The sequence below is a fragment of the Pocillopora verrucosa genome, chromosome 12 (genome assembly GCF_036669915.1).
Source record: "Pocillopora verrucosa isolate sample1 chromosome 12, ASM3666991v2, whole genome shotgun sequence".
In the NCBI taxonomy this organism is placed as follows: domain Eukaryota; kingdom Metazoa; phylum Cnidaria; class Anthozoa; order Scleractinia; family Pocilloporidae; genus Pocillopora; species Pocillopora verrucosa.
Window position 1 is genome coordinate 20,633,641 of NC_089323.1, and position 22,515 is coordinate 20,656,155.

Here is a 22,515-nt window from a genome sequence, read left to right on the forward strand (position 1 = left end):
GTACTAAATGCTTATAGATAGTATTCTTTGCTTGAAATTGAAACCTGTGAAGTTGATTATTGAGGGACATAAACGATAAATAAAATTTTCTTTGGATCATTTGATAAACTACAAGTTGGCCAACTTACCTTCCTCTGTCAAAAATGATCTAGACATAACTTGGGAGTCATAGCCAAGCGAAGGACTGGAAAACCATATAACAAACATAATAGTGCGGAGAGAACAGATTAAGGGCTTTAACTCGACATAATAATTCTTTAAGATTCATCTCACAAATGAAATTTCGAGGAAAGTGCGCAGCAGCTGTGAGAGAGCATTGCAAAATATCAAGAATTTTGGTTAAATCTTTCAGCAGACATCACTATCGACTTCTTTCTGATTTGATGAACTGCGTCTGTCAGGTCATGAAGCGTCTTAAAGATTATTAAAACCGAAGAGCAACAGGATAGATGATAAATCCGTCTATTGTCAAGTGCGGTTGTGGTCAATCTTCTTAGAGGCGGTTCATCTATGGAAAACTAACCAAAATACACCACCAGGAGAAATCTGAAAGCCAGATTACTGGTTATCGACAGGAAAATATGTGCTATTTCAGCAAAAAAGAAAATTATACAATACCTTTTGTCTCGGATGACTTGTTACAAGGACTTTTACGTTTCACAATACGATTTAACGATGATCCCCAAGAATGGCATCTTCTAAGATCGTTCTTTTTCAGATGACCGACAGAAGGAGATAGAAGTTTCGTCCCATCGATATACTCACTACTTACAGTTAAACTGTGAACATTTTTTACAACTGACTGGTCTTCGTCTTTCCACATAACATTATTATTGTGGAGTCTACTCCAACCTTCATGGCATTTTTTCAACCAACCGCAGTACTTTGCTTTGTGCGACATGGCTTTGTGATTCCGCAGTGTTAAGGTTTAGACATAACGTGTTAGCACTTATATGCAGGTAAAATAATACGAGATATTATGCTGTGTGGTGTAACGGTATGCGAGTCCCCTATGAAAATTTCATAGGAACTGGACTGGACTTCGGAACACGTGCGGTCGTCAATTTTCGTGAGTCTTGGAAAATCTACTGATGACGATCGAAAGGTAAAATGTAACTGATATTCATAGTCCCCTTGATTTAAAGGCTTAAACGCGCTCTGAACACGAACTTCCGTGATTAATGCTAAGTTTAGAACCGGTCTAGTGAAATCAGGATCGCGTGATTTCCGTAACAGTTGGGTTGTTTCTCAACAACAGTTTTTCAAAGACGAAGGGAAGAATGCGTCTGAAACTGCCATTTTTTGCACTGTACATTAGTTTTCACTTTTCGAGGTAACTAATGCTTGTCCCAATTTTTATCATAATAATTATTAATTTTTTTAAAGAGGATTTTCCCAGATCTAAAAAAAGAATCATTCGTCTAGAGTTATATTCATGATAACATGCACATCCATTTTTCTCAAACCCACAATGAAATGGCATATTTCCATGGTGTGATTTTGGTCACATGAAAAGCAACTGACCGAAGCAGATGCATTGTGCGTGTCACCCAGTCTACAAAAAGGTCGTTTGATTCTATGGATGTAGTATTACCTTGAGCAAGGCCAAAGTGGATACTCACGTAAATGGGCGAACTGATGATATTTTCTCAGTGGTACTCCAGTAAGCCGGCCAAAGGCCACCGACCCATCATCTATGGCGCACCATAGATGATGGGTCGCTATCCTCTGCTCACGGAAGAGGTGAAATTATTCATCACTAACATCAGTTTCGACCACCTCTACAGATTTTTAAAATCTATCCTCCAAACACAGGGCTAAACCATGAACTAGAAAATGAGAGAATGTTGCAACTCGGCATGATTCTTGATCATTAATTACACCCCTCGGGGAGATCCGTTCGGGAAAAAAAAAAGCTGAAGTTGAAAAGGAAATATCACAGCTGATCTTTTACTGCGCTGAAACACTACTTGATCTCTGCTTTTTTTGTAACAACTTTACCTGCCGTGCTTAAAAACATCATTCTCTTAATGCTGTTACTCAGAGAGAGAAATCTCAATTATTTCTGACCTAAAACGTGAAACAGATTCTAAGTTTACCAGACGGTTTACTGTAATAATGACCGGCAGGTTACTGACTTGTTATTTTACTTATCAGTCTGTTTGATATATTTATAATGCGCCGGAGCTATGACGTCGCTAGTTCCGGACAAGGAAACTACATGTAAATAATTTAATGAAAACTAACTCTTAACTCAAATACTGAAACCAGCTATATTTCATAAAAAGTCCCATGGGCGATGCCAGAGTCAAAATGAAAAAGTAAAAAGTCCGCTCCAATCCAACTTTTACAACTTTACGTAATTCTTAGCCTTTCACCAAGGCCAATAACCACTTTAGTTACGTTTTTTTATGCGAGAGAGTGTTTTTTTTTCACTGATTGCGCTGATACTGATATCGGTTCAATGTTTGCGACACTTAAAGACAAAGAAGGTTTAAAGTCAACTTTAACAGTGTGCAAAAAGACAATCTCATCCCAGGTTCATTTCTGTTGAAACAGGAGCTAACTTGACCTGTATGCGCCAAATGGACATGTTTTTAGTTAAGTTATAAACTTATCTGCTGAAGATTGTTGAACCACAAATCTGCGTCAAAAAAATAACTCGATATCTCATAATCACAAGGTCACATCTTATTTCTTATCGGAAACAAAAATTGCAAGTACGGTCTTGTCGGAAAACGAACATCCGGAGCAAAGGAAGACGCACTTCCGGCTTAGATAAATGAGAACACTCGGAAATTTGCACGTACACGCCAATTACCGGTCTCGGGGCAGTTAATATTTGCGCATGTGCAATGATTGTCCCCTCCCTATATCTTTTTCTCAAGCTCGAGATTAAACTTGGCCCAGTCTCCCACGGGGATCCTTGACTCTGATGACGCAAGACACCCCCCTATGCCTCCAAATCAACTTTCTCTACCATTTTGCCTCTACTAAGATGATGGAAGCGAGCTAGGTGACAATCAGAGGATGGACGTCCCACTTTTACAATGAAATCAAACACTTATAACAATTTTTGACTGCTTGTTCTCAAAAATTTTCAAATAAGACACCAATGCAAAGGCTTTCAAAGGAAGTAATCCCATAAACAAATTTAATTCTGACTAGCTTGAAGAACATTCAGATTTTGTTTTACTTCAATTACCCATTTAAACATATCTAAATGTCTAGTGCATGGTGCTTTTTACAGACTCTGCATTCTTTAGGCTTGTTTCAAGCACAAATTATATGGATAATGGTACCTTTGTTCATATACCTATATACATGGACATACAACATTATTTACAATAAATAAATTTCTACTAAAAATCCTGTCTCCAAACTTAAATTAACAAGATCAAGGGAATATGAATACAAATAAAAGTCTTACAAATATTATAAGTACAACTCATTCTCAGCTTATTCTTAGGTTTATCAGGCCCTCAAACCCCTCAGAGGCTTTTTGTTGACTTGTTGACTTGTTGTTTGGAAAGCAGTCTTCTCTCTATATTTACAAGTTTTTGAACAGGCACTCTGTTTAAACCTCTGCATTTGAGCAATATCAATGCTAGTTTTCCTGAGACAAGGAAATCTTTCACCTCGAGAACAATTTTATACACGAAGAAAGGCATTGTTCTGAATATGAAATGAAAGCACCATGTTCATCCCATTACACACCACAGCAGTGAACACCATTTTTCAACAAGCACCTCTTCTAAAGATGGCTCTTAAGTTCATCTATCAAATCATCCACACTAACTTTGTCATCTGTGGTTGAGCAACTTTTGATCGTGTTTTCAATCAGCTGGGCAGAGAAGTCCAGTTGATTAACAAGGTTGTAGTTATTCAGTAATCGACGAGCCATATCTGCCTCTATGAGACCTGCATGAGAATAACAGAAAAAAAAAATTTAGAGGGAAATGACAAAGAGAGAAATACATATATTTGAATACCAGCAGAGTGGAAAAAATCAGAAATTGTCAATTGAAGAATATTGTTTACATGATAAGCTGAATTACACACTCATTTGATGAGTTCTTACTTATGATCTGCAAAGGAAAGATGCACAGATGATGTCACAATTGACCATTTACACCCTAACATCAGTATTCATATTCTCCATACTGTTCTCTGTACATTTACTAAGGTGCTGACAATCAAGAGCTTCTGTAGTTGGTGATCAGTTCCTTTATTCTCTTGACTTTAATGTTAGGAGAAATTAGATGCCAGTCTCTCTTAGGGGTTAAAGGGTTAAAAACATTATATTTTTTATCACATAAAAAAATCAATTCCATGTTGCCATTAGTATGTACAGAAATGGATCACAGAAGACATAAAGTGTGGTAAAAAAATCAGTGACTGCACATTGTGAGCCACATTTTGTTCTCACAACATTTTGACGTCAGCTGTGATCTACTATTTGTGAACTGACACACAGCAACATGGAATCTACATGTGTCTGAACGCTAATTATTGTATGACAAAAGAAAAGTTTCAAGAATAACCAGCAAGGAATTCCTTAAAAATTGGTAAGGAGAATTATTGTGTTCAAATTTACCTGACTGATCCTGGTCACAAACATAAAGAGCATTTGCTAGCTTCATAAATCTCTCAACCTTACTTTCCTTCTGCACATAATGTGGAGGTTCATAATCATGGTCTTCTGCATACAGCTTCTCCTTCTGATGTTGAATAAACTGATTAATCTCTTCCTGTTCTCTCTGAATTTGCCGTTTTTGTTCAATCAATTCACGCTGCTTCCTTAACAAGTCCTCTCGCCTGTCTTCAAGTTGTCTTCTTTCATCTTCAGCATACAGTGACATGTTAAAATCATCCCCACCCCTCTCATCTGACACCTGATGCATTGGAGCTGTTTTGTGACGTTGATATGAATCCTGTTGTTGTCTATCACCAACCACACTTCCCTCTTGATCTGTTCTCACAATATGACAAAAAGAAAACAGCTCAGATAAACAAAACATATCTATAGTACATGTCTCTTTATATACATACAAAGACACTCTTCAACACAGAGCTTAGCTGTTACAGGAAGGGGAAAGGGAGGTAAAATTTGGGGGTAGTGTGTGAAAAATTGGCAATAAACTGCACCTATAACATATGACAGGATGGCAGTTAGAACTTGCAACAGAGAACAAGGAGTGTAGAGGGTACAGGAGAGAAGAGGGCAGAAAATGGGTACTTTATAAGGGCTGGAAGAAAGAGTGTAGAAAGAGTGTAAGAAAGAGTGTAAGAAAGAGTGTAAGAAAGAGTTTAAGAAAGAGTGTAAGAAAGAGTGTAAGAAAGAGTGTAAGAAAGAGTTTAAGAAAGAGTGTAAGAAAGAGTGTAAGAAAGAGTGTAAGAAAGAGTGTAAGAAAGAGTGTAAGAAAGAGTGTAAGAAAGAGTGTAAGAAAGAGTGTAAGAAAGAGTGTAAGAAAGAGTGTAAGAAAGAGTGTAAGAAAGAGTGTAAGAAAGATGTGAACACTCCAGTAAATTATTTATCTGTAGTGTTTTGTTACAAGGGCAAAGGGACAAAGGTGTGGGAGGACATGATGTTGCTGCAGAGCAGAACATGGAATTGCAAAAGATCTTTCTTCCACCCTCCCCTTGTCTTCTATTATGCAGAATTATTAAAAGGAGAAAATTGGCAGGGAATGGCTGTGGTAAGGTGCTGATTTTCTGTATCAGTACTGTTACTTTTCATCCTCAATTAAAATTAAGACAGAATGCCAGAGGCTCTTATAGCAAGGGGTTGGGGAAAGCTATGATGCATTTAAAAAGTATTTTGCTTTCAACAATCACTTTATTAACTAGTTCCAATGACGAAAGTGTTACCTAAACTTTGCAATTGCCCCTGAATCATATCAACTTGCAGCCCATCTTGCCCACCTTTATTGACTCCTTTAAGAGGCTGTCTTGTTTCCCACACTGGCCTGGTAGGGGGAGTCTCTAAACCATGACGACTATTCCTACTTGGGCTTGGACTTGAGGCAACACTTGGTGAAGGAAGAGGCAGTGCCCGCTCAATGAAAGAGATGAATTTAAACCAGCTGAGGGAAAATACAGACAATCATCACATCAAATGGGGTTTTACAATTATAACATTGTTTATAAGCAGTTATAGCACTTTATTCATCTAATAATATGTCTATCACCTACCTCACTCTTCCTGAGTTGTATCTGTCAAGCCTGTCAATTATTTTATCCAACAAGGAGTTGTGAAAAGGAATGTGATGATGCAAACAAATTGTCTTCAACTAAATGGAAAAAGGGAAACATTGTCAGTCTTTTGACACTCTGGCTGAGCATTTTACATTTATTCTATCCTTTGATATTTGACATACATGTAGCCATTGTGAGAATGAAATTTGAAAATTGGTCAAGTCTCATTCCTCTTCCTATAGACTATGCATGAAATACAACATAACCTGATCTCCAGACAAAAGACGCCAGACACCATCTGCATACTACACTGAATCACAAATTACATTCTTCTCCTTAAACTTTTGGGAGTTGGGAGACAAGTATCAAATATCACAACTAAGTCAAGATGGCTAGTTATTCATTCTTTCAGTATGCTGGTCTTCTGAAACCTGCTAATCTCAATTGCCAACTTCTATTTTATACTGTTTTTTATACTGTCGAGTATCTCTAGTTAAATCCTATAAGGCAAGAAACAGTTGTTTACAGAAAAATTAATGTTGTTTTTATCATACCTTCTGAGTAGATATGACCTCTGCTCTTGCCACATCCTGTTCTTCCAAAGCTCTCCTTAAATTATGAATTTGTTCTTGTGCATTACCAACTTCCTTGAGCATTTCTTCCATTTGTAACAAGATTGCAGTGTCTTGCTTATCTTGGAAAGCTTTTCTTACAGCTATTGCACTCTGACGACCTTTCTGTGATTCATCAGCTCTAGGAGATACTTGATTTGGTTTTAATGGCAAGTTTTTTTCCCTGGGAGATTTAGCCGATATTTTCTCTTGCAGTCTGTCACCAGGATTTGATGTTAAATCCAGCTTGGGGACACGAAATTCTTTTGTAGCTGCTGGCTGAACAGCATTATTTAAAAACTTCAAAAGCTGTTCATAATTGACCCAATTTGGTCTATGAGCTGACATGAATAACGCTAATAATTCTTTTAAAAGCTCCCCTCTCACTGGTATTTGTAGTCTAAAGAATTCTCTCTCAATCTGCTCTGCAGACACAAAACCCGACAAAGTCGAGTCAAAGCCCGCGAAGCTAAGATAGGCATCTTTAAGTCTCAAAGTGTCAAACCCTAACAAGACTGAATTCAATCTTGAAGCCAAAGACTTGGCCTTGCTTTCGTCATCTACACCCGAATTTAAAGACTTTTTTATCGGCGGTAAAACAGCATGAGAACTTGGCGAAGAAAATCTGTGAAGACCTTGTGCGGAGTTGTGACTCCCGTCTTCAGGACTTTCCAGTGATTTTAAAAGTTTTCTTGGAGGTGTGTCGCCTCTGTTTACCCACGGGGGAACAGATGCCCTTGACGATATAGCGGGACTTGCACTTGACAAAGCTGAAGGACTCACCCTCTGTTGAGTTCCTGGTAGATGAGTGCTCCTTTCCTGCTTCAAAGGGTTTCCATATTTATCAACTTCGACTTCAACTCGTTTTCCACCCACAATTTTCACATCAAAGAAAGGCTGATCGTCTCGTCCAAACGGAGCAAGGCCGGCCATATTGGATGTCTTCAACCATACTGGATTTTTCCCGCAAACAAGTTCTTAGCAGTAAATAAAACCATAACTGCTTCATTCATTATTAACGAAAAAGATATGAAAACGTATATGCATAGATCACAGTAGTCTCTGGTGTCTGAGAAAATTAAAATTAAACAGTTTAGTTGCGTTGCTAGGTGTAACGAGTGTTTTCATTTGGCTTACATAATGTAGAGTTAGAAAACCAGTTCTATGCTCCAACTATTGCGGTTCGAGAGAGTCTGGGGAAGAGTATGGCGAGAAACTCATGACGATCGCGAAAGTAGTGTTCTGAATTTTGGTCGAATTTGGTAGATAAAATTTTCATTACAAAACAGCGAACGTTTTGAGTAAGTAATTATGGCAAAGGCAAATGCATGTTTGATGAAGTTATTCAATATCTGTAAGAATGGTTTTTAAAACAATTTCAACCCTCATACTGTCCATCACGTTTGCCAGTGGTTGGCAAACCTTCGCTAGGTTCATTTGCACGGTTAAATCGAAAGAAAAGCTTAGACATCTGAATAGACATTTTCGTTGATCTTCTTTCTCTTAAAAAGGGGCATGGTAACCGGTGATCTTTCCCAGTATATCTCTTTTCCTTTATAATAATATAAGAAAAAAAGACTCGATGTCGGAGTTCCTCACAGGTTTGATACTTCAGTACTGTTTTGACCGACTAAATACAACTTGGGTCCCGTTTTTTGAAGCTATACGTATTCTCTGGCTTAATCGATAGGAACTTAGGAACCATCCTTCTCTTTTTATTTATTTATCTTCAGGAAACAGATTATCAGCTGCTCCTATGGCTGAATGTGACACAAACATTCCTCGAAGGGAGGACGATATTCAGGAAGTATTGAGATCTTTGCATGCAAGGATAACGGACTATTTTCAGGCCTGTCACCCAACACATCGACTGGATTTCGAATACAAACTTAAAGAAATAGGTGACTGGGTAAGAAAACAAAAGGAGAGTGAGAAAGATAAATCAAGGCAAATTTATATCGAAAATATGGGTAAAGTTATCGTAGCTTCCATAGACACCCTAGGCAAGTTTGGAAGTGGGAGCACTCATGCAGTTTACAAGGGAGTATTGGAGATCATGTCCAGTTTGGCTGTATTGAAAGGCGAGCCGTATGGACCTGCATTTAAAGTGCTGTGTTGCATCCTTAGTGCTGCTCTCACCGTCAACAAGCCAAATGAACCAAGTGTTGTGGCAAAATTGGCAGAAGTAGTTCACAGCGAATTGATTCTCTTCAACAGAAAATTTCAGGACCAGAAGTACAATGGTCTCAAACGACGTGTTTCAGATCAGATCTATCAGCTTCAGTCGATGCAGCCTGGAGAGAAACTTGATGATGACAATCTATGGAATGATTACGTTCAGTTTTTGGGCGAGTTGGCCGACAGGTTTGAGTTACCGCTTCCTTTTAAATATGAAGATAGCGTGGCGGAAGATCCTGATGTGGCAGATTGCGTGACAGCCTTGGTCACGTATTGCAAAGCTTACGGTTGTTTCATGGCTCTTCTGTTAGCTGCCAAAGAAAAATATGTTCAGTTTGGAAGCGAGTATAAAGAGAATGAAGAGGTCGTGAATCGAAAGATAAGCTGTCAAAGAAGGGATGCGAAAGGAAAACTTTCTTTTCTGTCAGATGTGAGGTGTTTGACATTCCTCGGAAGTCTTCCCTACCAGGGTGGAAAATTGACCAAGATTTTGGCGTAAAGCAGAAACCTTGGCGGTAAGAGCTTGGTATAGACAGTCAGAGGCAGCTTGGCTTTGACGCCAATCCAAAGTCTTGACACGGTGGAATCTGCCGCGAGGAAAGTGTCTCGCCAGTTAGTGAAGGTAAAAGTAGAAGGGCATTAAATTCACACTGGAAATTGGCTGAGACGTCATGTTTTGACAGCTTTTGGGCCGTCATTTTACGCTCATTTTATCAGCGAGACGAACTTCCCCATGAAAATTGTTTCAGGAAGATTCGGTCAGAATAAAGATAACCTTGAGTTTGTCCAGGTTGTTCAGCCTCATGTATCTCATCCACAGAGGGCGGTTTCCTTTACTGATTTTTTGGGAACGGGTTTCTCTACTGGAAGCTACATCACTCTTTATCTGAATGGAATCGTAAGCCCAGATATGGCACCACCTGCAGACGATGTTAGGGTTATGGAGTTTGCTTTATCGCTAGGACTCTTGCCACCCATTTTCAATCGCAAGATCATTAACATTGAGGACAAAACAAGCAATGAATTTACAGGTGGTAAAGACACTTACAAGAAAATGAATTCTAGAGAAACCAAGACTTTGTACTGGTTTGATAAAGGAACACACTTCATGGCAAGAGGAGAGATTGTAACTCAATATTTCACAATAGATATTTGGCGTTCTATTATCCAGGAGTTCGATCCTTTAACTAAAGAAGATTAAAGACGTAGTTTCACTTCTTAGCCTGCAAACTTTTACTTCATGTTCATGACCCAAGTGGCGCCATTTTGTACTCGTATATACCTATCCCATGTGAAGGTGTATTCTATGTTCATTTTGATAATTTTGGTTTGGATTACGCTAAGCCGTAGAACTGTTGCATCGGTGGTTCTGCTTGTTGAGACATGTACTCTGTAGTTTCTGAAACACTAGTAAATGTCGGCTTCCTTTGACCAGATGTTCACCTGGAAAGTTGCTCATATGTGGACCAAGTTAGTCAAATTATGTTGCATATACCCATGATCAACGCCGAATCCGTCCCCTCTTATCACCACAGCCTGGCTGTGGGTCGCTATATTGTGACCAAGTGCCGTAGTAAGCTAGGATTAAAGAATGAAGCATATATTTGACTGTAAATGACTAGTGTCCTTGAATAAATTATCCTATTAATCTATATACTTAACCGCCAGAGACAAACATTATTGACATTTATGTTTACAAATATACCTCTTGGAAACTGTTTTTAAGACAAATTGCTTTTTTAATTAGTTTGACCGCTTATAACATTTTTAATAATGCGTTCTACATTTGATTTGTTTGCATGTGACTTACTTCAGTGCTTTCCTGTATTATCAATTTCCCGTAACAGTGGGGTTGCTAATATTGATGGCTACTGGTGGAAACTAGCTATAGAGGATGTTAGGTAATGAATAAAAGAAAGGAAAATTGGGGATTGAAACTTATACTGGTTTTGTTCATCGGGAAATTTACCATCATGGGGGCTTCTCGGGCTTGCAAACATGACACCATTTTAAATATAGCTATGCACACCGAGTAGTGGGGTGTGGTGTAGCAGAAAATTTCAAAACCTTGAGGCTTTAAAGCCTAAAACTAAGGTAGCAAACCCTGGGAGAAAATTAAAAAGGTTACTCAGATCAACCGGAAAAAAAAATATGTCATCGTGTGATTTCATTTTCACATTAATGGTCAGAGGTGGTAAAAAAAATCAGTCAATCAGTCTCCGCACGCACTTGAGACTTTAACTAAAGAACAAATTACACCCCTGGAGTTGTAAGGTAGCAAGGCTTGGGAACAAATCAATAACAAATTAGACTAAAATGAAAATAAAAATTACAGTCGTTTGATTTTATTGTCACAATAATTGTCAGACGTGGTAAGTACAATTGATGTCAGCACTTGAGAATTTAATTAGGGAACAGATTACACCCCTGGAGTTGTTTGCAGAAATTTTGGATTTTTTCCAAAACGGACTACTATAAAGGAAAGGCAGCAGAATATTACAAGACAAAACAATGTTTTGAAAGACTATTACTTAATTGTAATGGTCTTGATACTCCTTCATAAGTAGTTGCTTTTTTTCCTTTTACTAACCGGTTGAGTTAAGATTGATGAAAGAGAAAGATTTCATCAATGGAATTTAGCGTGTGTAGTGGTTGGGTTTCCCTTGCTTTGGATTTGTGTTTACTTATTTGGAAGCCGCAGAGCAGTCAGTCCAAATGGGGTGGATGTGGCAATTAATTGGAAAAGTGTCATTCCTTGTAATGTATCAGGTGGAAGGACTCAAAAAGTGACAGAAATAGTTTCATTACAAAATTACTATTTTCCTAGGACCGGATGAACTCTTGAAATACCATTCATTCTTCGATCACCTAATAAAAGTAACAATTCGATTTGAAAACTCAGAGGGTATTCTGAGGAGGAGGCTCAGTGAAGCAATGATTGCTAGAATAATTCTCCTGCAGTGTTTTCTGGCCCTGAATGTTGTGCGAGTTCTCGGCTATGGTTATTCTTGGAAAGAGTGCACATGGAAGAGAGAGGATCCAAAAGATAAAGGCATCATATGGGTCAGTTGATCTACATTATCGTTTGTTAGCAAAGAGGCCTCTTCTTCAATATGCTACTAAAACCATTTTGCTCATACTATCGAAGCAGAAAAAAAGCAGCCGAAAACGAAAAACAAACAATGTCATCCTTGTTGGTTTTACCTCAGAGTCTTCCTCCATTTTATTCTTCTACGAATGATTGAAGAAAAGTAGAGGAGTAAAGATTTATTTGTAAACTGACGCACTGGAAATTCTGTTGAGGGACTAACGGATAAGGCCAACGGATTTCAATTTGTACCTTTCCTTAAGTATCATTTTGAAAGGTTGTGGGAAAGTTTGAAGGATTAATCTTAGACACTGGTGCACTCCGACAGGTGTTGTAGTATTTCTGACCTTCATGTGCATGTTTAGGCAAGCTTGATGTTTGATCGATTGCTCTCTTAACAGGCCTGTGAGTTCCGGAAACAAGTCAGTTACACAGCCCTTCGTGTATTCTATTCTGGAAATATCAGAATCTCTGGATGTCATCACTGTTGTAATCGGTGGTATTTCACATTTAACGGTGTCGAGTGCAGTACTCCTGGGCCAATAGAAGGCGCTCTGTACCAGGCCCACGCCGGAAATCTCAACAGTCACGTGCACGGTCACATTGAAGGTCACTGCCATAACGTACAGGAGGGAGGGGTGAAAGTAGAAGTAAGAATCGGTCCTTGCCTTGGCACAGGGTTACCATTGGGGAATGGTCACACAGGCTTTGCCACATTGTCAAGAATCTTTATTGAAGAGGTGACATTGTATGCAACATAACATTAACCTGTCAGCTGATGCTAACTTCCGAGTATTCAAGCCCCGCCTATTATCGAAGGTTTTAAGATGATGGATTTAGGACAAACAGCCCTTTGTATTATTGCTCTGTTAGTTAAGCAATAAAAGCCTTCATAAGGGGAAAATACGTGTTGTTTCTTTTCATTTTATACCTCACACCATACTATTGGACAATACCAAATGAGCGTTCAAGAGTAGCAGTTGAAACGGTTATCGTCAGGAGTGTGCAATGATAGTGTTTGGAATAGAAGTACAGACTTTTAAAAGAAATAGGTGAGAATTTAGCACGGCCAGTTACACTCAGTGCAAGGGTTGTCTCGGATACCCGAGATATGCAGTGAGTCCTTAGATTACATCTCCACTTATTGCGTCGTTATCAAGCTGTAACGTCCCCAGTCAAAGTTAACTGAGCTAGAGGTACTTTGCTGTAAAGAGGTTTCACTTACTAACCTACTTACTCTAGGATGAAGGAAGAACGGATGAATATAAATGATATATATTAAACACAGAAACGATATATGTTGACTTGCTAAGTCGCCAGAGTGCAAAATCAGTGCAGGTTTATGCAAACTGGAACACTAACTTCAATTAATTGATCCTCCTGAAAACTTGAATGATTTAAAATTAATTTGCGCACGAAAACCCGCCTGCCTTTCGGCAATATGTATGTTGGTGTAAGGAAGAAAGGGTATGTACAATTCTATCTATAACTTATGGCTGTTGTCGATATTTCCTTTGCTGCGAGACATGCTTCTATACGTGCACACAGAGCTACTTAATTTGATCCAGCCCAGTTGTTATGTGTTCGCTCGTGAAGTATTCGCGTCACTGGTAGAAGTTTCAATGACAAGTTTTATTTTGTTGTTTTCATTTCCATCCATGAAAGGTTTCCATGAACAGTACAGGGCCTCTGAAGCCAGCTCGTCGCTAGAAAAAAAGAAACAAATGAAAATAACTGTTATCAGCTGTAACTCAGCAAGGCCCTGTACAGCCTCTGTGGCTTATAAAGCCATGTTTTGTTTATTTATTTACTGATATATTCACTTCTTAGTTATTCATGTAACTTGCAGGCAGAAGTACAATGATATCATGTACATACAATGGTACAAGATCCTAGGATTGATTTTGCAGTTAATCGTGAAGAAACTGTAGAAGATTACAAATTTAGGCTCTGTCACCTTATATCCGAGGTAGAACTTGAATATGACAGACGATTTCAATAACCAAATCCTTAAACCTTTGCTTTAAAGTAAGGCAGAGTTTAGCGAACTCATGAACTCCCAGCCAGGCAGGGAAGCAGTCAAGATCTGGGGACCTCGATGGAGAATCGATGATTGTTTTATGTTGGTTTAGACTTATTTCTGGTATCATAACTATAGATCCACGGGTGGGTCTTAAAAATATGTTGAAAATAATCGGGAAATAGTTGGATGTTATGCGAATACCTAAGTTTAGTTGTCACGGTTGCCAAACATCACTTTCGACGTATCTCTTGATTTCAGGTCTCTGTAATCTTTTTTTCTAAAATATCGAATACTGCGCACATTAACGAATGCAATGAGTTCATGTATGGCTGCATGGGTAAAGTACTCAAGCTTGAGAAGGTGTCCGATACATGAATACGCTTCACCAAGGTGGAGTGAAGACTTCTGCTGTGTGTATTATATTTTCCATTGTCTCTTATGTGGCAAATGCTTTACTTTGTTTCAACAGTTTACTGAAAAAGGGACTTACTGAAGACAAATGACTGCCATTTCTTCTTGAAATCCCTTTTTCATCTTTTTTATTCTAAAATGAGATAAAATATACACATGATTAACGTTCTTTCGTGCCTCTTTATTTTGGGGGAAGTATTAGAGAGAACGAAAACACAACTGAAATATGATTACATAAGAATAACATATGAAACACAAAACATCAAATAATAAAATATAAAAATGTTTTAAAGTAAAAGTTATCAGCTTTTATTTTTCTAGAGGCTCTTCAAATTTGGACGTTGCTCACCTAAACTAATTGAACAGAATTGAATAGTTTAGTGTTATTGAAAACAATGGCGGTAGGAAAAGTTCTATATCGTTAATAAATCATATGAATTCTAAACAATTGACTGAAATAACGACAACAACAATCCTTGTTGTAGTCTTATCTGCCTAAACTACACGTAATTACAATAGCTGGAATAACCAGGAGTTGCCAGAGCCGGGCAGATTTTAAGGCAAAATAAATTGGTTTTATCAGCTTAGTTGATAATGTAAATTGGTTACCGTAAAGAGTTTTTAAAACTGACGTTTCGAGCGTCAGCCCTTCACCAGAGCCCCTCTGACGACGGGCTAACGCTCAAATCGTCAGCTAAAGGAATGGACTCTTTACGGTGACAAATTTACATTATCACCACAGCTGATAAAACTAAATTACTTTGTAATGCCCCCCACCGATGCAGCACCACGGATTTTAGAGATTTTACAGCAAGTTTCGTGTCTCACCTTTTCCAGCGAACAAAGAATACAGCTGCAGCGACTCCTACAGCTAATAAACAAAATCCTAACGAGAGAGACACAGCCAATATTGTACTTGATGAGCTTTCGTGTGCTTTATTTGCTTGTGCGTTTGCTTCTACGATACTAGTTGTGGTTCTGCTCTTGGTGCCTTCAGTAGTTTCTGTTGTCTGAAGGAGTTCCCCACTAGTTGTGGCTGTTGTCGTGGGAAAAATATTTGTTGTTTTGATTGTTGTTAGATCAAATAGTTCAGTTGGGGCGGAACTTGGTGAAATTGTACTATCAGTTGTTGTAGCGTTAGACTGCGGACGATGCACTGGTGTTGTGTTGCTTGTTAATGATTCCTTGTCTAAAAAGGAAAAATAAATATTCAGACCAGGAGAGCAAGGCTCTGTCATCTAATTCCGTTAACCCCCCAGGAACTGAATAGTAATTCTCTCTTCTGGTTGTAATACGTTCCATTGCAAATTAGTCAAGAGAAATTGTAGTTTTATCAAGGTGAGATCGTCCTGCCGATGCTGGATCATCACTTGTTAAAAGGATAATGTATTGAAAACAGAAGAAGAAGTGGTATGAAAGTCAACTCTGGGGGTTCAAGCGTGAAATGGTTTACAGCCTGAGCAGGGTGTAGATGATATCATGTTAATGAATTTTATAATGAAGACTAAGAGGGATTAGTAGAACCCCTGAAGTATCAGTTGATGGAAAAGAACACGATGTAAATGGATGATTAATATTGCTTGACACGCTATGGTCAAAAACTGTCGAAAAGTTCTAAACATTATTTTAACGATGAAATCCTCACTTTTCTCTATTTTGAGGGTAGAAGTTCTGCTATAAGGGAATGCGTTTTTGATCGCTGAGTCCTCTTCAAATGGGTTGAGGAATACCCCTGCTGCGAGAGATGTCATGAATCATGATTTTCAATGTTTCACGAATCACGAAAAATATATTAAAAATTTTACGATTCGGAATACATTTCTATCATGATACACAGAAAGTTTCCTAAGCAAAACAAAGATTCATGGAGAGCAAATATAGAAAATAGGAAGCCAAGAATAAGCTTGGCTGATTACAGACCAAAATAGTTTTCATGCCAGAAACAGTAAGCCATTAGATCAGGACTGACTCTCGAACATATTACAATAAAAACTAATGAGCTGCTGTCTGTGTATTTTTTGAATCATGAAAGCTTCTATTGTGAATGAACATTGAATAGGTTATGCTTCGTAATGCCAGTCGTTTTTGAAAAAAAAATTGGCGAAAAATTTGTGGATGCGTGACTTGAATTACGCCCGGAATGCATCAATATATGGAAATGTACGTCATTGATACCAGTATTAACGTGTCTGAACTGTGTTTTGGCGATGGCTAATACAACAGGACTTCAAACATGCATGTTACATAGTCCATAAGACAGCCACCGACGTAGATAGATCAGAAATGGTCTCAGTCGAAATAGACCCAACATTGACACAAATGAATTACGCAACTGTTACGACCATAACAAGAACTTAGCGTAACACGGTGATAAATCAGTAGTGAGTGCAAAAAGACATAATTATAGGCTTGTCGCTCGCTCTATTTCGATAAATTTCAGTAATGAAGCATCAAAAGATGATTTCCTTTTGTGAAAAAACAATAATTCGGAGACATTAATCGATGGTTTTAAGAATCGAATCAAAGGTATTATATGTGGGGACATCCCGATAGTTGAGTACGGAGTAATTAAAAACAAATTAATGTTGGTGTAATCTGGTTTAGCTGGCCTCAAACATTACAACACGGCTTAGAAGCGTCTTGTTCTTACCTGACGTATTTGTGCTGTTTATGAGGGGTTTTAGCGACTGCGACGAAGCGCAAAACATTGACATCAAAATGATGGCGGTCAAAATGTCGGAATGTTTATGCAGCAACATCTTCAGCAACATCTTGACCAACTGCCAAGGAAGGAACAGTCGAATTTCGTGTCTCGTTCAGCGGTTTACAAGATGCCAATATATGACGCTGCAGATCGGCGCAAAAACTGTACTCTGTAGCGCGCAAGCAAAGACTGATATCAATGCCCGTAGATAGCAGTCATGACTTACTGGTGACAGCAGCCGCACACATCCCTTTTGATCGCGGTTGTCAGCGTCTTTCTAACATACCAAAAGTCAACTGATATCAAGTTTACCTCCATTTGACCGTAAGGCCAATTTTTTGGCACACTTTCTGGTTTCAGCTTTCTGTCTTTTGTGTCAATTCTGCTCTGTTATGACAACATCCTGTTACCTGACCCCGTTGGATTTGACGTAGTTGCACGCGATATACGCCCTAAATACTTGAGGGTGAAACACCGGATGATCATCGGCAGGATCTGAAATGACGTTGTTGAACAGACCGGGTGATGTAATTCTCTATTGAAACAGAGTATATTGAAAATGTGTTCCTATGTGAATTGGACAGAAAATGAAAGCATCTTACCCATGCGTTTTCCTTTCAGCGTAAGCTCACTAAGAGACCAAAAGTGCACCAAGTACCATCAGAAGCATATAAAAGTCGTTTTCCTCTACCCCCCCTCCCCACCCTCCCGGACCTGGTGAGTTTATTTGGGATAAAAATTTTTGTGGAAAAAAGTGTTCAGGCTTAATGATGGCAAACTTCGATAAGCTTCGCGCAGAACTCTGGTATTCAGGGTGTTGAGACTCCAACGACACTTACTATCTCGCTTTGAACTTTGCACAGAGAACGACTTGTGACACGCGAAAGAAGTGACAGATTTAAAGACTGGGTCGTTATGCTGTGGATTTACAACGTTACTCCAGGGCTCCTTGTGGATTTATAGGATGGAGTGATGATTCAAATGATTTTATTAACTATCGTCCCTGATCTTCCAGTGAACCCCACCTTGGCCCCACCCCGTTACCCATAAAAAAGGGCGCCTATTTCAATGCCCTAGGCTCTCCCCCAAGTTTCTTTGAAGATTTGTACCTCTAGTTAGATTCCCTAACATTAATAGCGATATTAATCCATTAGTAGTGATGTTACAAGTGGAGATGAGTCTAAAGGAACCCTAATTTGCCCTGGAGGGTATACGGCATAATAAGCTGTTAGTAAATATACGGTACCCCCTAGAGGTATTTCACAATTACATAAACAAATGCGACCCTCCCACAACCTCCTCTCCGTCTGAAGTCCTGTTGGACATCAGGGCGAATTTTTTTCCTAAACAAAATCGGACTTGTCAAAACAAACAATATTCCCGGATTTATCGCTGGTCGAGACCCAAGTTGTAAAACAAAACGATCTTGATTTACGTGGATTTAAGTTACTGTATCGTGTCAGCCTTCTCTTTCAGGTGAGTAGTTCACCGTCCTACTTGCGGAGATCCAAATGCGTAAGTTGTATGATACCTACATTCGTCTTTTGGAGAACAGATCGTGTGATTTTCGTACAATCGCACTGCATAAGCTTGTGCGTGTGCGGCCACTGGCAGGTCAAAGTTTAGTTCATTACGGAGTCTTCCTAATTCATTAATTCAATGTGCTTAATCACCTAGGAAGTCGCCACAATTTGGCATTCCCCTCGTTCTACCACGTAAAAGTGAAAAACGATACAGAAAGTGGCTGTTTATTATTTTTTTTTTTGATTGGCCGGAACTTGTTATACGACCCTTCTCTCTTACAGTAATCTCTCAGCTATTCCTCTAAGCCAATTGCAACTCCTGTACTATGAACACAAGATAACATTTATTAGGTGTATGACTTCCTGTGGTGCCCTTTATCTTTCTATCCCTTAGGGGAGGGGACTGGTGGTGTTCACCGGATTAAATCGATATATTCATATAAAAATAATGGATTCACAGCTTTAAGGGGAAAGTGTGTTTATTGGATGACATCAATAAAATGATAAACCTCACTGTGCATAGACAAGTAGTACAATGGACATGCATTGTGCAATAAGTGAAGTGATAAAATGGGGCAACATGAGAAATTTAGTCCAGGCATAATAATGTCAACAAATTGGTCTAACAATATTCAGGGGGGTACTTCCTAGTAATAGTCTCATGGGTATGTGCAGCTGGATTGGGTTGTATATTCATGACTGAATTGAGTATAAAAGGGTTACATTTTCCACAGAGTTACTCGAATGGGGTCACATTTTCCAGCTTTAGGGGAAAAGAAAACTCTAGAAAATAGGAATTTAATTATGGGAAGACTTGTGGTTTTGTTGTTTTGATATATAATAATCAGCTCGCAATACAAGATGACCTGTAAGAGGTGTTATCATGAGGTAGATACACAAACAGGAATTGACTAAGTTGGGATAAAAAAATTACATTAGCCCAAAACTGACTATGATGAGGTCTATAACTCGCCACAGAAGAGACTATTAAGAAGAGGTTCTGAATAATCAGCAATTGGCCTGAGTATTCCCCCCTTTCTTGGGGAAATATAAGACCTGCATAAATATATGGGTAATAGCAAGCCTTTTTAATCAATTGAATAACTTTTAAAAAATCTGTTTCATGTTTTTGGTGGGATGAACCTATTCTTACCTAACATAAACACAGAGAACGTGCCATTGTCTCTGAGAATTCCAATCTTGTTTTGTTCAGTGAACCATTTTGTGTTTGTTTTAATTTATTTTTCTTTATAGTATTACTTTCTTAGCTGACTGACCCCTGAGAGTGACCAGCATTGAATTTCTCCCTATATTATCATAATTTAACCAAGTGTAAAGGTCATGAGAATAATGGAAATTATCACCAATGAAAGAAGCTCTTGATTGTTTAGCACCTTAATTGTGTGAGCACCTTGATTGTGTGAGCACCTTGATTGTTTAGCACCTTGATTGTGTGAGCACCTCAGAAAATTTATAGAGAACTGCAATGAGAATATGCATACTGATATTGGGGTGTACAGGGTCAAGAGTTTCTTCACCACTCTCTATATAAACTTGCAACATAATTTTTTTTACTCAGAGAATTTGACCATGATGCTCATGACAATGATTGTGCAGAGCAATTTTTTGTGTCCTTTGTAGCTTGTAGCAACCAACCAAATGGAACAAGCAGCTATGAACCCAGACAGCATTCAGCATCTTATATCAATGGCCAGACTGGAGACCCCAAGGATGAGATCAAGGACAATGGAAGGTCTTCAGATTTTTACTTGAAACCTGCTGCCTTATATGGATGACATCACCATTAGAAACAGATCAGGTCAGAGGATGGCATAAGAGTAAAAACAAAAGATGGGCTGACAATTAACAGCCATTAGGTTGGCAAAATACCTGCCTTGTAAAGAACAAGCAAATTTTCAAATGGCTGGGCTTAGGTTGAACCCTTTAGACCCAGTGCTGCATTTTTATATCTCATTATCATCACACTCAGCAAACTTTCATGATTTCAATTTAATGTAAAGAAAGAATTTTGATTTTAGTGAAAAAATTCTTTCCCTCAGCTGTTTCCAAGAATCATAATTTTTGTCTTATCTTCCTGCAGATATTTCAACATACTTGCTAGATGAACAAGAATTCTTAAGCTTTAAAAAGAAGACATTCAGAAAAACTCAGATGCCTCTGCTATACTTTTGTTTTATATGAATTGCCTAAGATGACAATTACAAGAGCATAAAATGAAATTTAAAGAAAGTAGTGGTACAAAGTGAGATAATGGACATTTACATGGATTTGTCATTTTTATTACACACAGATGTAACATGGATAAGACATTTGACTCAGGTTTACAAAAGGTTGTTGTCACAAATAGCAATAAAAGTGTCACTTTTGAATTATTTGTGGCATTTGGTTGAATGAAACTGGTAAATATATACAAAGGCAGACCTAGGCCTTTTACAGCTGTTGTGTTGTTTTCAGTAAGTACTGAGACCCTACATCCTACTGCCATGTTCAAAACTGTTGATTAATAATAGGGAAAGATAACAATATTTTAGGTGGAGCATCGTGGGAAGAAATGAAGACTGTCAGGGGGGAGGGTTTGAGTGCAGAGTTCAGTGACCAGAGGTAAGGGTCCAATCCATCTTTTGTGATGATAATTTACAGGAGAGAGACAAAGAAATAAAAAAAAATGAAAATAAATTGGATTACAACCTTCACCCATGGAAGAGGTTTAATAACCCTCAATAATCGTTATTGCTGCCACTATAACCCGCCAACTTCCTCTGCGAGTTGGTGCTTTTAATATGTATCACGTTTCCATTCGATTGAAACATAATTTCTCAGTTCGAATCAAGTTAAACTCGATGATTATTGGGGCTTAAATCAAACGCCCAGAAGTTGGTTGGAATTTTCATGCCTTGCAATCTTGAAAATGAAGAACACTCTGACAAAAGCTCAGAGGAAAAGTGAAAAGTTAATAATTGATTTGAGTTTGACATCAGTTCTTTGAACTGATTCATCACGTACGATTTGACCTCGGGTGAAAAACGAAAACAGCTACGGACGGATGTCATTAGGAACATGTATTTTTATTTTTTAACAGTTCCCGTGGATAGCAACATCCTTGATTAAGAGATCAGTATGCTTCCGAGAATGATAACACGTCTGATCACTCTGTTACGCTGTTTGAGAGGGTCGGTAACATCTGACAGCGTTCGTCGTTGAGGACATTGTTTCATTGTGCTATTAACTCGGAATATCCTCAAATCAAAGTTTCTTTCAATTTGTCTATCTTGTCCCGTGACTAGTGAGATCTTTCGAGATCTTGGATGGACCAAAAAATACAGTACTACCGGCGAGAGCGTCAGCTTGCATAAATAGTCAACTTAGCCCTGTTTTTTCACGGCTTGATTCGTAGAATACTTTTCTACATCTCTCTGGTCCTGCACTACGTTGCTATCACTCAACGGGAATATTTCTTTGTTATTGTCTCTCTGGCCGCGGGTGGGATCTTGAATGGCACAGAGATACGATGGCCCACAACTTTCACAGCAAGAACAAATACCTCACTTAAAAACCCAAATGCTCACGACAAAGCCAAAAGACTCACGGCAAAACCAAAGGCCTTTTAGTTTTGCCGTGAACTTTTTCCTGTTTGGTTTTGCCGTGAGATATTTGTTATTGCCATGGCGGTTGTGAGCCACCGTACAGAAAACACTTCAAGCCCGAGAGACAGCTGGTGTATAAAACGAAGTTAGGTCAAATGGTTCAAATAAAATTTA

General features: G+C 38.5%; 2 protein-coding genes, 2 long non-coding RNA genes and 1 pseudogene across 6 annotated transcripts; 3 read left to right on the plus strand and 2 right to left on the minus strand.

The window, feature by feature from the left end:
- Nucleotides 1–3,124: 3,124 nt before the first annotated feature.
- On the minus strand, nt 3,125–7,933 carry LOC131783380 (uncharacterized protein C1orf87). 2 transcript variants are annotated; one of them, XM_059100118.2, is made up of 5 exons: nt 6,753–7,933; nt 6,196–6,293; nt 5,926–6,086; nt 4,598–4,972; nt 3,125–3,921 (listed from the first exon to the last, which is right to left on the minus strand). In XM_059100118.2, the coding sequence occupies exons 1-5, from the start codon at nt 7,740–7,742 to the stop codon at nt 3,755–3,757; spliced, it is 1,791 nt and encodes a 596-aa protein (XP_058956101.2). In that variant the 5' UTR covers nt 7,743–7,933; the 3' UTR covers nt 3,125–3,754. The 2 variants fall into 2 exon arrangements, with proteins under 2 accessions (XP_058956101.2, XP_058956099.2); XM_059100116.2 differs by having other exon boundaries at nt 5,872–6,086.
- Nucleotides 7,934–8,006: 73 nt separating this feature from the next.
- On the plus strand, nt 8,007–10,717 carry LOC131783425 (uncharacterized; annotated as a pseudogene).
- Nucleotides 10,718–11,732: 1,015 nt separating this feature from the next.
- LOC131783417 (uncharacterized) lies at nt 11,733–12,979 on the plus strand. Its single transcript, XR_010715823.1, has 2 exons — nt 11,733–12,050; nt 12,477–12,979. It is a non-coding gene; the product is annotated as an uncharacterized lncRNA (long non-coding RNA).
- A 370-nt stretch (nt 12,980–13,349) lies between these two features.
- LOC131783416 (uncharacterized) lies at nt 13,350–18,912 on the minus strand. 2 transcript variants are annotated; one of them, XM_066159037.1, is made up of 5 exons: nt 18,749–18,912; nt 17,160–17,780; nt 15,338–15,698; nt 14,589–14,642; nt 13,350–13,781 (listed from the first exon to the last, which is right to left on the minus strand). In XM_066159037.1, the coding sequence occupies exons 2-5, from the start codon at nt 17,278–17,280 to the stop codon at nt 13,652–13,654; spliced, it is 666 nt and encodes a 221-aa protein (XP_066015134.1). In that variant the 5' UTR covers nt 17,281–17,780; nt 18,749–18,912; the 3' UTR covers nt 13,350–13,651. The 2 variants fall into 2 exon arrangements, with proteins under 2 accessions (XP_066015134.1, XP_058956141.1); XM_059100158.2 differs by lacking the exon at nt 18,749–18,912 and having other exon boundaries at nt 17,160–17,856.
- Nucleotides 18,510–21,129, plus strand: LOC131783384 (uncharacterized). The gene is made up of 3 exons (XR_009340129.2): nt 18,510–18,689; nt 20,378–20,555; nt 20,838–21,129. It is a non-coding gene; the product is annotated as an uncharacterized lncRNA (long non-coding RNA).
- Nucleotides 21,130–22,515: the final 1,386 nt, after the last annotated feature.

Excerpts from the sequence above, each read along its gene's own strand:
- LOC131783380 (XM_059100116.2), bottom strand. The coding sequence starts at position 7,742 with ATGGCCGGCCTTGCTCCGTTTGGACGAGACGATCAGCCTTTCTTTGAT. Across the intron at positions 4,973-5,871 it reads GGGGCAATTGCAAAGTTTAG|ATCAAGAGGGAAGTGTGGTT; the intron begins GTAACACTTTCG and ends TTGTGAGAACAG. Across the intron at positions 3,922-4,597 it reads TTGTGACCAGGATCAGTCAG|GTCTCATAGAGGCAGATATG; the intron begins GTAAATTTGAAC and ends ATTCTCATGCAG.
- LOC131783416 (XM_066159037.1), bottom strand. The coding sequence starts at position 17,280 with ATGTTGCTGAAGATGTTGCTGCATAAACATTCCGACATTTTGACCGCC. Across the intron at positions 14,643-15,337 it reads TTCTTTGTTCGCTGGAAAAG|AATAAAAAAGATGAAAAAGG; the intron begins GTGAGACACGAA and ends ATCTCATTTTAG. Across the intron at positions 13,782-14,588 it reads ATGGCAGTCATTTGTCTTCA|CGACGAGCTGGCTTCAGAGG; the intron begins GTAAGTCCCTTT and ends CTTTTTTTCTAG.